This window comes from Hevea brasiliensis, chromosome 4 (genome assembly GCF_030052815.1).
Source record: "Hevea brasiliensis isolate MT/VB/25A 57/8 chromosome 4, ASM3005281v1, whole genome shotgun sequence".
In the NCBI taxonomy this organism is placed as follows: Eukaryota; Viridiplantae; Streptophyta; class Magnoliopsida; order Malpighiales; family Euphorbiaceae; genus Hevea; species Hevea brasiliensis.
The window spans coordinates 110,694,493-110,708,157 of NC_079496.1; the positions used below are offsets into that span (position 1 = coordinate 110,694,493).

Sequence of the window (13,665 nt, forward strand, 5' to 3'; positions counted from 1 at the left end):
ATTTTAATTATTATTTATTACATTTTGTATTAAAATTAATATATTAAATTAAAATTTAAAAATTTTTACTAGATAAGTTAAAATTGAGAAATTTGAGAGATGATAAATAAAATTTAGTCATAAATTAATTTAAAAATAATAAATTATAAAAATTTTAATAATATTTAAAATAAAATTAAAAAAATTTTATAATATAAATTAAAATAAAAAAAAAATTATTGATAAAAATAACTAAATTGAGGTATTATAAATGAAATTAATCTCGATAATTAAGGATTAGATTGTTGTCCGAATTCTGAACTCAGATATACTGGAACATAACTCCATATCGAATCCTGTTCCATGCATGTATGATGGATGTCCAAAACCATAATGATGAAGAATATAGAAAACTGGAAATTTCCAGGGACTAAAATTCCGAAAGTAACATGCATGAATCGATCCAAAATCAGATATTCACGCCCCACTCCCCACGTGGGATGTTGTCTCTTTGTGGTCTTTAGCTGACTGGTTTGGTTTACCCTTCTTGAAAGACGAAAATGCCACTGTTTCTTCCACGAAAAAAAACCCGCAAAAAGTGCTTGTCTTGTTCGATGCGGACAAGGATTGTTTTGCTCTTCTCTTCTTTTCTTCATGTTTTCCATTATAATATTATTATTATATAATAACTTTGTTCCTTTTTTCATAGTACGTGGCACATTTGGAGCGCTTTGTCAGCTAGTTTGGCTTTTTTTACGCTATTTCCAAATTTAAAAATTTCACACAAGTTAAAATAAATAAATAAAATTCGTAATAAATTTATATATATATATATATATATATATATATAATTTTGGTAAATCTTTTTATTAAAATTTTACATTAGTTTAAAATAGGTATAATGTGCTTATTATATGGTATTGAATACTTTTTTCTTTTTTAGTTAACTTATGAGAGTAAGTCAGATTTGACCTATTTTTTTTAATATAGTATCATAATCTCTCCAACTAATATTTGAACCTCTTATAAATATTTTATATTTCAAGTGTTCGATCCTATACATGAGGGAAGAGTATGTTAAGATCCCATTTTGATTTAGGATAGGTGTAATGTATCCCTTATATGACATTAAACACTTCTCCACCTTGAGTTAGTTTTTGAAGGTGAGTTAGGACAGTTCATTTTTTTAAAACTCTTTCTCTTGAATTAATTTTTAAAGTGAAATGAATTAGGTATATTTTCTCTATATAATATCAGAGTCTACCTATTTCAATGTTGAACTACCTGCAAATATGATTACTTGCAGACTTTATATTTCAGATGTTCATATCTAAACATGATAATGATATGTTATCTCATATTAATTTGAAATAAAATATTTATATTATATATAAGATTTGAGTAAACGCTCTCTCATTGAATTAATTTTTAGGGTAAAATTAACCGATTCATTTTCTCCCCATTCATTTACAGCGTTATAAAATTTTAAGTTAAATCAATTAATTGTTGTAAACAAAAGCCAAAGCAATATTTCACAACTTAAATCAACGTACCAAATAATAAATTATTTTCTACACCTTAAATAACTGCTACCTCATCATATCTAATGAATAAAGCAATTATTGTTTATAATTATAATTAAGTATGTGTTTCACTAGATTAAGCTTTCTTAAACAAAAAGAGATAAAGGAAAAATTGTCAATACCTTTATAAGTAGTTGTTGAATTATTATTAATTAATTAATTTTAAACAAATTATTAATGAAGAATTTAACTGGAAAGGCCATGTCTTAATCATAGTTATGAAGAATTTTCAATAGATCCAGCTAGGAAAGCAACTTTTTCATGATTGATGACGTCCCATTTCAATAGAACTAAGACTTAAAAATTTTCTAACTTATGTTTTTTAATTACGCCAACACATGACTTAAACATATGCAATCATTAAATAAACTTTGACACTTTGTTTGGACGAAAGGAAAATATATTTTAAAGGGATTTTTTTTTCCTCATTTGTATAATTGGGATGAAGTGGAAATGATGAGTGAGTAGGCAATAACTAATATTGATTATTATATTCCATTCACATATTTTTTAATATTTTGTTATCTTATATGATTAAGAAGGCAAATACCTTGCTAGTAATAATAATTAAAGAAACTAAACTTGATTATTTAAATCGTCTAAAAAATGAGAGGAAAGCAAAATATGATGTCATACAATACGAGAAGTTATATTATAAACAGTTATTCTATCTATGTAAAATATTTTACATTGAATGATAATTTTTTTTATTAGAGATAGAAAAATACTAATGATAAAAATAATTTATTGTTAATTTAATAGTATATATATATATATCCTAAAATTTATAATCACCTTATAATTTTTTTTAAATAATAATTATATTTGCATATGCAAGGGTGAGCCTGGTGCATGGTGAGGGCCGGGTCTCCATTTTTTTTTTCTATTTAAATTATATGTTAAGCTGCTCCTTTAGAAAAAAAAAGTTTTTAATAATTTTTATATTTAAATTATTAAAATTTTAATTTTAATAATTAATTTTATTAGTGTCTAAAAATATTTCTCTCAATTTCAGAATGATAATTTAATCAAATTTAATAGTTAAAATTAATTTTACCACCAATTTATGAAAATAATTAAATATTCAAGTTAAAAAATCTAATTTTTTGTGACATAAAAATTTGTATTTATTTATTTGATTCCTATAAAGTTAAAATTTTTAGTTATTATTTATTATTATAATTAGAAATTGTTAATTTAAAACTATAATTAATTTAAAAATATTTCTATACAAATTTAAACTTTTAAAACCTAAATTTAGTTTGTATCATTACAAAGTTACATTTTTAATTCTGTGTTTGACTCTCAATTTCATGAACAATATGCTTAATTAATAATCATATAATAGAATTATTTATTTTTAATGCAATTAATTTAGATTCAAAAAAAAAAAAGAGTGTATCGTTCAGAATTAAATGATATTAAATTTCTCTTTAATTACTTGCTGTTACATATTAAAAGAAAATTTGTTAAAAAAATATTGCAAATTTACTTATAAATAATTTTCGTCACATATAAAAAATACTATTTTTTTAAATAAGTTACATATGATAAATTAATATTTAAATGTTGATTCCTCTCTCTATCCATTTCTGCATCCGCACTTGTGTTTGTTTGCTGTCAAATGCTGAAATGAAAACGCAATGATACTTCAAAGAAAGGCATAATGCTCTCTCTCCTAACTTCATTTCATCCCTCCAGAGTAACACATTTCTCTTCTTTCTATTATTTTCCTTTTATTTACGTTTATTATTATTATTATTATTATTGAAGTTCTTTTAAAAAATATTAATTAAAATTTATTAAAAAATAAATTTAATATATTTTAATTACAAAAATTAATTCTAATTAAAATAACAATGCGGATATTTTAAACTATTTTTATTAAAAATTAAAATTATTTAACAAAGGTACTTTTTTAACCCTAATATATATATAAAGGATCCATGAAAAAACATACAAATTCCAGGGAAAAGCAAAATGAAGTAAGAGCTATGACAAACGATTTTGTGAATACGAGAGGAATAATTAAACCATTATACAAATGAAAAAGATCAAGAAAATAAAAATTCAAGTACAGAGACCACCCTCACCAGTCACTCCCCTCTTTCAAAGATTACCAGCTGCTTCAAAATAATTAAAAATCTTCATCACAAACAATGGTTCCCTCTCTCTCTCTCTGAAATCTCTTTTATCATAATGATTTTTATCACATCAATTTACAACTCTCTATTTATATATGTATATACCCGTAGTTAATTAATTAATATTGTGGATGAGCTTTAAGAATAACTATGGCCGCAGAGTTATTCCCATCTCCAGTTATCATCTACTAGACGATATATTGATGGAAATTCAGATAATTAATAATCCTCATCATTAATTATCAGCAAGCATAGAACTGAACCAGCTCGTCCAGAGACTCGGGCTGTGGATCAGCGTTCTCCAACATCCATAGCAAGTGTTCGAACAAAACCACTTCACATGCAATGCTGATACTATCCGACTCACTCGACCTCTCTGCAAGCTCGCGAAACAGCGGGTGGTCGATCACGTCCGAGCTTACCAGGTAGCGTCTGCGAGACTTCCCCACGTACACCGGGTGGAGATCTCCGGTGGAGGAGGAGGAGTCCACGGTGGCGGCTATGGAGCGGCTTTGCTTATTGAATGAGTTGAGTTTCTTGAGGACTGACTTCAGCTTGGTGAGCTTGCCACCTTTGGCCATTTTCTTGGGTTTTATGGGGGAAAAAGAAAATACTTGGACAAACAAGAATGGGCTATTGCTGTTGAATGAGTTGAGGGTGTTTTGGGGCTGAGAAACGGAAAGGAAGCTTCCTTTATAAAGCCGAACATCAGGGGTTGTATGGTAATTTTGTCTCGACGAGGCGTTTCATGAGGACTGGGCCCCCACGTAGGGTGTGGGTCCGCGTTCGAGTTTTACCCCTCTCTCTCTCTCTCTCTCTCTCTCTCTCTCTCTCTCTCTCTCTCTCTCTCTCTCTCTCCTCGGCTGCAGTAGAATTTGGCCGAAACAAACAAGTCAACAACTAGTTAGCTGTCTTCTTGAAAAAAAACAAAAAAACAACTGGTTAGCTGAGCTTTCCTACGGTATTTGTTGTTTCACCCCAAATATTTTCTGATATTTATTTTAAATATTTTAAATTGAATAGATATGTAATGTAGGATTATGGTGTTCATCAGATATTAGAACAGATGGTTTTAATATAAACTTTTAGAGGATTAGAATTGGATTGCAGGATTTCCTTCTATTTAAAATTTAGTTCTACTTTAGTTATTAATTGATTCTGATTTTGATTAAATTTAGCCGTAAAAATATTTTTAAAAATAATTTTTTTATCAAAAATTAAATCCAACCAATTAATTTAGGTCTAATTTGAATTTGATTTTAAAGTTAATTTTAATCGATTTTTATTTCGAGTCGACTAGCTTGTTTTCAATTTGATTTCAATTTTGAATTGAATTGTAATTTTAAAAACTAGCCATTGAGGTTGCAAAACCTAAACTCACATATATCCCACACTAAAATTTCATATTTTTATGTGGGACATAAATTATTTTATAATTAAAATTATAAGAATCTACTATATGCTTCATAGTCTCAATGCTCACACGTACTGACTTTATGCCAGCTTAATCTAATCTTGGACGCACACTACAATTTTATCATCGTCACCTACATCATATTATTGCATTTGGAGGTATAATAGATAGCTCTGATATCATTTGACTTATTTCTTTCATTGTCACCACCAATATCATTATCATCACCCAACAGCGACTACTTCCACAGTCAGTACTCACCCACAACCATTGTCACCACCATCCAATAGCTACCACAACCATTGTTGTCACCGCCACCACATCCATCTCTACTATCACTCATCTCATTGCTGCAATTGCCATCAAGCCATCATTACTATTACTATTTGATGACCACCACTACTACCGATATTCTCACCACCCACTTATTATCACCACTCTACCACCATCAACACCGCCATTTAGTCACTTCCACCATCACCTGCTAGCTAGTCATTGTCACTCATAAATAAATTAAATTAAATTAAAAATCATTATTTTATTATATTACTTGTATAATTTTTATTTTACAATCAAATATATAAAAATAGATTTAATGACAATTATATTACATTATGATATGGTCTAAAATAAAGTGACCTTGAGATGCTTGCGCATGGATCTAAATGGACAATGGAGCATCCGATTTGAGAGGTCCTTCTCTGATTGCCAATTTGAGTAGTCTCGAGTGGGTGAAGATCTCTAACAGGAATTCCAATTTCCATAATAACGAAAAGAATACCGGGCATGATCTATTACAATTTCCATAATTACTATGTTTTACTTCAATCCAAATCATGATTGAGTCTAATTAAAGGGCTGACATTCTTCAACATCATTTGAGTAATGGGAGGCACATTTTTGTAGTCCTGAAATACATTGTTATTTTTGGTTTTACAATTTTGTCTTATCAAATCTAAACTCTTCTTTGGTACAATAGGGAAAGAGACAAGAAAAAAAAAAACGCTAGCAATCATACCAGAGTGGATATGCTATCCTACAAAAGCATGAAATAGCCAGAGAACAATGCTTTCAGGAGGTTCTTTAAATAAATGAGCATTCATCAATAAGGAGGCAGAGTATATAGCCAGCTAAACTTTCCTGAGTAACTGTCGTTTAGATGATCAAATGAGGTATAGTTTAGTAATATAATTTGGCATTACTTGGAAAATGTTGACACAGAGAAGGTGGGAGGTGAATACAAAGCCATGTGAGCAACACATGGTCCATAATATGTAAGCCACCTCAAACATAGTAACCTAACCTCTCAAAATCACCCATACCTCCCCATGTGGTCTCGTGTAGTTCATTTTCTAAGTGCAAGAAATTCTAAAACTCCATGTATTATAAATATGTCGAGTTTTTAAATCACATTTCTTGGACTTTTATATATTTACTCTCTCTCTATATATATAAATATAATCCTTTTTTTTTTCTCCCTACCTTCAAGATTTTTAAGGTAATAAAATTTAAGAAAATTTAACGTACTAGTTCAAACTAAACTCAAGTTAACAGGCTTTCTCAATACACTCAACTTATAATCTATAATATTGAATGAAAATTAAGGGAGATCTACTGGTCTAAGTCTCCTCAGATAGTGGTTTTTTCCTTTATTTTATTTTATTAATATAATTTGTCATTTATAAAAAAAATGTTAAATAAAAAAAATTTGAAATAACATTATACAAAATAATATTACATAAAGAGCTCGAAAATTCAAATTAAGAAATAAGACTAGCATGAAATGTAACTATTATAGTGAGCTACTACATTATCTTGTCACTAAATCCTAATCAAGGTCCAATTAGACCCTTGAAATAAAAGTCGTTTACAATCACAAATAATCTATCTAAATTCATACCATTCATCCTAAATAGAATGAATAACATCCACCACAATTTTAACATCCATTTCAATATCAACATTACCAATATTGTTATTTTTCAATAAAAAAAAAGCCTTTCTGAAAGTAAGAGTTTCAGCTAAATATGGTAAGAAAACAATACCTTAAAATTCTATTAAATTCATGCAAAACAACTGCATAAGATGTGAAATTTAAATTATGTTATATTTATGTGCTTCACTTAGTTCAAATTATCTTATATTCTTTTGTATTTGATAGACCAAATTATAGGGAATTCTTATCATGATCATTAGGCCTAAATGTTCATTTATGATTACTTGGAAGAGGTATATATCATTCCATATAAAAAAACCCAAAACATAATTTTGTCATTTTATATGATTTCAAAAATGGTTAGCTAATTTGAGGATAAGCTATTTTATGTGACTATATTTTAATGACAATCTTTATGGATATGTTTAATTATATAGCAGCTTCAATGTATCTTACCTCTTTGCAAAGTAATCATCCAGGGATCAAACAAATTAAAGCACATTGTGTGGCTGAGAGAGAAAAGCTTTAAGATTCCTTCATGCATGTCCTTATTAAACAATATTTAGAAAATCTTGAAAAAAATTGTGAGACCTTAATGAATTGATGTCAGGCTTTGTCGAAATCAATGAACAGAAGATTGTTTTGGATGGTAATGCAATTTGATTCTCCACTTGAAACATAATCCTATCATTTGCAGGATATGTAACCTGAGGCAGAATCAACAGGATCAGGATTTATTTGCTTTGTGAAATTAGGAAAATTTAAATCAAAGAATGGACTATTGATGTCTCTGTGCGACAGACATAATAATATTAGACAAGACCATTAGAAATGTGTCCTTTTTTCCCCTTTCTTTTCTGTTGCCTCTTATGGGTCCAAAATTAATCAATTTTGAGGATCATCATGTGCTTAATTAAAACAAATTAGGTCTAGATCTGTTAATTAGCATTATCAAGGTTTAGTGTCATCTGCTAAGTGTCAATTGTGTCAGGCGGCGCTCTAATTTCAAGAGAAATCAATGAAACTTAGTTCAAACCAAAGAAATTTAATTAGATTAATGTTGTATAGTTTTATGTTTATCTAAGATTGTGATCAAATCAATCATGCAGGGCATAGCCTAAGAAACATACGGCCTATCACTTGAGTGCAGAACAATGGAGTTTTATCTATAATGGTCTAAATCATATATAAAGTCGAATCAATGTATGGTGATATTCAAAAGAAGCACACGAGAATATAATGAGACCCTGACCCATATCATGAAATTAATAATGGAGTAGGAGTTAAAATGCCATGCACCATATCACTTTTTATAAGTAGCATGGAAGTTGTCCAATAAAATGTGTGAAAATGAGACTAATAGAATAATCAGGTTCTTCACTTCCTTTTGATTTCCAACAAAGAATCAATTGTCTGTCCCTTATGTAATAATGCAAACTGCTCATGCTCTGTTCACCCAAGTACTTATGTAATATTTGTCCATACATAACCACTAAAGACCATGACAATGACTCGGGCTCCACAATTCACACAAAAATGCACATAAGAGTTAGATCATGGAGGAGGAGAATTTATGGAGTTTGAGTCTATCCCTGATAAACCATCAAAAGTTTCGCCCAGTGGTGACTCTACACGCACGCCAAAGGTTTGGAGAGTTTAGAGAGAGACCGGGAGTTCAAATTTCTCCCATTACCTAAAATTTTATGGCTGAAGGATTGAAATTAGGAAGTATGAAAGTGATTTATTCTACATTGTAAAATGTAAACTTTACTATTAATTTTTAATTCCGGAAATTTCTCAATTTTAGATAATACAAGTAAAATTACTCGGATGATGTTGCAGATTATAATTCACTTTCTTTTTAAAATTAGTTAATTTTTAGTTTTAATCTGTCTATATTTAATGTATATTTTTATTAATAAATATATTATTAATTAATTATAATTAGAGTAATTAATATGAGTCATCTAATATTAGTGGAATATATATTAAGAAAAAAGAATAACCAAAATTTATTATTTTCATAGATTAAAGTCTAATTGAACAAATTTTGATAATGTATAATAAGAAAAATAGCAAAGTAATGATATTTACTGAGCAGCGGGCTTCCATACACCATCACTCCATAACAAGAAATGATATTGCAACCATTTCCATCTTGTTTTTGCATTTTGGAATGTATTAAACATCTCTCTTTTTTAACTTTTGTTCAAATAACATTGTGCCAAAAAAAAATCTCACTACCTTCCACTTCCATCATAAGTGGCAAAGATAATATATCTTTTATAATTTTTTCAATGGAACAACTAGGTCGATCTTCTAAAAGACTACACATAACCGCAATCTTGGATTTTATGCTTTCTTTTATAGTTTTTTAAGCTCTTTAACTGTATCAGTTATTTGTATAGCATTTCAAAAAATTTTTTCTTTATTATCTTTCTTTTTTCTTTGTTGTAAGGTCATTAAAGAACTTTTCCCCTTTTGTTTTCTCATATTATGTTAACCAATATCATTTTCCGTATTTTCCAAACTTACATTTCCACCTATTGCTTGACTGCATGAACCTTTTGATTTAAAATCTACATTCATCATTTCATCTAAATCATCATCAAAATTATATTCTGCATTGTTATTCTTCTCATCATGATCTAAAGTATTAAATTGTGACCTCCTAGAATTTCATTAGGCAAAACTCTAAATGATGGTGCACATGCAAATTCCCCGATAGCCACAATTCCTATAAATAATATCATGTTGAGTCTTTGAGATTATTAGCAAAACTATTAGGAAAACACATTTGAGCCTTTGAGATTTTAACAAAACAATTTTGCTATCGTGTAGGAAAAATATCAACTAACTTAAAATCTAAGATGTATATGACATGCATGACACATATATTAGCTATGTAATATATATTCCATTTTTGTATGCTGAACTTCAAATCCAGAAGTCCATACAGCAGTCAATTACACACTTGCATGCCAGCAACAAGTCAATTTAACACTTCCACAATTCCAATTCCATTATCATAATTTGATGTTTAAAACAGCTTTTATAATGAAATTTCACACTTCTCTTCGTAGATCCACAGCCTTATATCTCTTTTTAGTCAAGTTTGTGCAGCATGTGCAATATAGCTCACCCTCCAAATGCAGTGTACGAGCATATGGTGTGGTTGGCATCATAAGAAGTTGGACTTTACCAAAAATACCTGCATTATTAGTGTACAATAGCTTAATATTTTCAGTCAGCCTGGGTTGTGTAGCTTGGCTAATATGATTGGATATTAAGCCTCGCAAATGATCTACACTCTAACAATTGGATCATATTATGATCCATTCCACCAAATGACATCGAAAATTATGTAGATAGAAATTCAGTAAGTGCACATCCTGGAATGAACAGACATAGTTAACCAACATAAACTGCTCATCTTCAAAGTAGCAAAATTACCAGTGCATGCCCTTTTTTAATCTAAATAGATTAGTCATCCTCCCATCACCACTCATGCAAGCCAGGAAGCGAGGTAAAAAGAAAAATTGCAAATCTGATAACCCATAATGCAAGCAGAAAAGCACCTGGTTATGGTTGAGGGAAAGACGGAAGAGGATAGAAACTACAAGGTCCTTTTGAGGGAGAACAGCAGCAATGGCTCCAACAGTAAGGCCCAAGCTGATAAACTTACACTGAAACAGGACAATATAATGATGAGAATGATTATACTAAATTACTACACAATTTAAACCCTGAAATCCATGGATAACCCACATCCAATGTGCACATGAGAAATATATGAATCATAGTTTAAAATTGTGCTGTAGAATCTTATTGCTTAGTAAATGCACATTCGCTGAAGTTCTGATGACTAGATCTTTGCCCCTTACAATTGGATCCTTGTAACAAAAATTAGATGAAACATAAGTTGCTTACTTTCAAATAGTATAATTAAAAAAATATAATTATATAAGACAGAAAAACTCAAATAGCCATGCAATTGTGAATTGATGAAATTTAATTGACAGCACTAATAAGCTGATAAATAAGCCAAGTCAACAGCAAGGAAGATTGACAATTTCAGGCAGATACTTGGTAGCTGCTTTTTGAAATTATTGAAAATCATGCTTGGTTAAAGAAAGCTAGCTATCCATAACTAATGGATTAAAAGCAGAGAACATATGCCAATTGATAAATTCAGAAATTTCATGATCTTAACCAGTTGAGGTGCTAAGAGTTTATTTACTGAACCATACCGTAGGCACATTTTCCAGACTGAACCAATCCCTTACACTATGCAAACTGCAAAACCAAAGCCGAAGCCTATTCTCTCGGTTAAACACATATTGGTTAACTCACTTTAAATTGAATTTTCAGTTTGGTAATATTAAAAAGTTTTAAAGATAATTATGAATCTATCTTTTAAACTTTTAAAGACATCTAAAAGTGAACTGAATGGTTTAATTAACTCAATTTCTTTGGGTTTGGGTTTGAATTTGGTTTTCAAGTTTTGTAGGTGTTTTTTCTGCCATTCTATCGTGTATAACCACAATAAGCAAAGTGTATCAGATAAGCTAGCTTATAGATAGATAGCTGCAAGTTTGATAGATTTACCTTAGCTATTTAGATGCTGATCTACATCCAACAGCTGAACCAAATCTAAATGAAATCTTCTCACAAAATGCTCTCAAATACAAAACTTCTCTGATTTTTTCACTATGGAATGAAGAGAAAATGGTCTATTCATAGTACTAAGAGTCTTAGGATAGCCAAATATAATCAATAATCAAGATCAAGATAACTTATTTGATAGCCAAGCATCGTGATGTTCCTTGTTAATAGGAATTGATATGGTCAAGATAAGCCATACCTAACAGTAATTTTAGGCGTTTATCAAACTCAGAATATATTTAAAAATCTTGTCACTCCCATTAACATTGTTGCCAAACTGTGACTGAATAATTGTTAACAGTGAGGATTTTCTCACCTATTTTAATGATTTTAAAAATAAAAAATTCTAATAATTACTAATCTTGTTTTTGGGAAGACTTTGAAATATCTATATTGTTAAATAAATATGGTACATAATAAATAGGATTATAAAAATAGACATGGCCTTAAGAAAATTATTGCAAATATTATTAAATTATTCGAACAATGTGTACATCACTTGAGATAACTCTAACCGGAAATTCCCAAAAAAAACCACAACCCTAACCCAAAACTACTTGTTATTAACGTGAAGCTTCTCAGCTAGAGTATTGACGACACCATTTTCACAATTTGTTGACCCAAAAATATCCTTGGAGACATGAATTTTACATGTCTGCTTGCCAACGCATGCCTACAAAAATTGTAAAAAAAAAGTTTGAGATCAATAATTTAATATAACTGACACACACATATATATAATCACTTTAATTACCTTTTAAATGATTGACAATGCATCATTTGATCCTTCGCGACTACCCTTCACAAAGGATCCACTTGTTCCTTGAGGATCACCAAAACTAGCAAATTTAATCGCTGAAATAGGTTAACCATGGCATGACAATTCAATTGTATCTCCCTCGTTTCCAGTCCCACTTACTGATTCAACTTTAATAGTTTGGAAATTTATTGCGGTTGGATTGCCACCAAATTCTTCAAATGGAATTAAAGTATTAACATCATTTTATAAGAAGTGTTACAACCCAACCTATGGGTTGGACTGGCACTAGGACTTGAGCCAATTTAAAGCCCTCGAGACATAGTAAACCTAACTATTCCTTAACCTAATCCTAAGGCCTATATTGAGCTTAATTTCAAGAAATCAACCGAACAGAATCCGACCATAATATGAACCATCCAACAAGGAGTTTTGACTTAGTCGATTAGTAAGCACAATATATATAATAATTTGGGGAGCTCAGCTTACCCTCTGCATACTCATAACAATACTATATCAAATGAGAGCTCAGCTTCTCAGTCAACCAAATAATCATCTATGCATGCTCATATATCATGCTTACAATTCTAGTTAATACATACATAATAGATCCAAATGAATACATCACTAATAATAATAATAATACATGCGGAGTTGTAGAACACAATAAAAGGACAAAATACAATTAAATGCAGGTAATAGACCTGCGAAGAAGAGAGCAGGTTAAACTCAATAAAAGGCCTCCTGTATCCAGAAAAAATAGGCGAACAGGAGTAAGCGTTCGACTCAAGGAGTAAAATATTGATTTTAAGTACAATTTCTATAGCTATATAAAGCTAATGCGTCCTAAAGAGTGGAATGCAACACCTTCATAGTTTTTATACAAATCACATCATAAACAATAAAAAAGTAATTTGGAGCACTCACACACCTATATAATATTCAAACAGTACATATATGGGAGCTGATCCCCTATACAACTATCTTAATCCAACCTCTGCCAGCGAGTACATCTCAAGCCGGACTTTCTCTTAATAGACAAAATATAAGGGCCAGCGAGATCATCTCTAGCCATGCCTACCCCGACTTATCCATAAAAGGATCGGGTCCCAGTGAGTCAAGCTCCAGTCGCGTCTACCCGTCCTGTCCATATCTAATATCACACACCAAACGCACGCCAATACACG

The 13,665-nt window shown here is 30.1% G+C and overlaps 1 protein-coding gene across 1 annotated transcript; it reads right to left on the reverse strand.

The window, feature by feature from the left end:
- Window positions 1-3,567: 3,567 nt before the first annotated feature.
- Window positions 3,568-4,364, reverse strand: LOC110650891 (auxin-responsive protein SAUR76-like). Its single transcript, XM_021806036.2, has one exon. It carries the CDS (start codon window positions 4,285-4,287, stop codon window positions 3,949-3,951), a length of 339 nt encoding a protein of 112 aa, XP_021661728.2. The 5' UTR covers window positions 4,288-4,364; the 3' UTR covers window positions 3,568-3,948.
- Window positions 4,365-13,665: the final 9,301 nt, after the last annotated feature.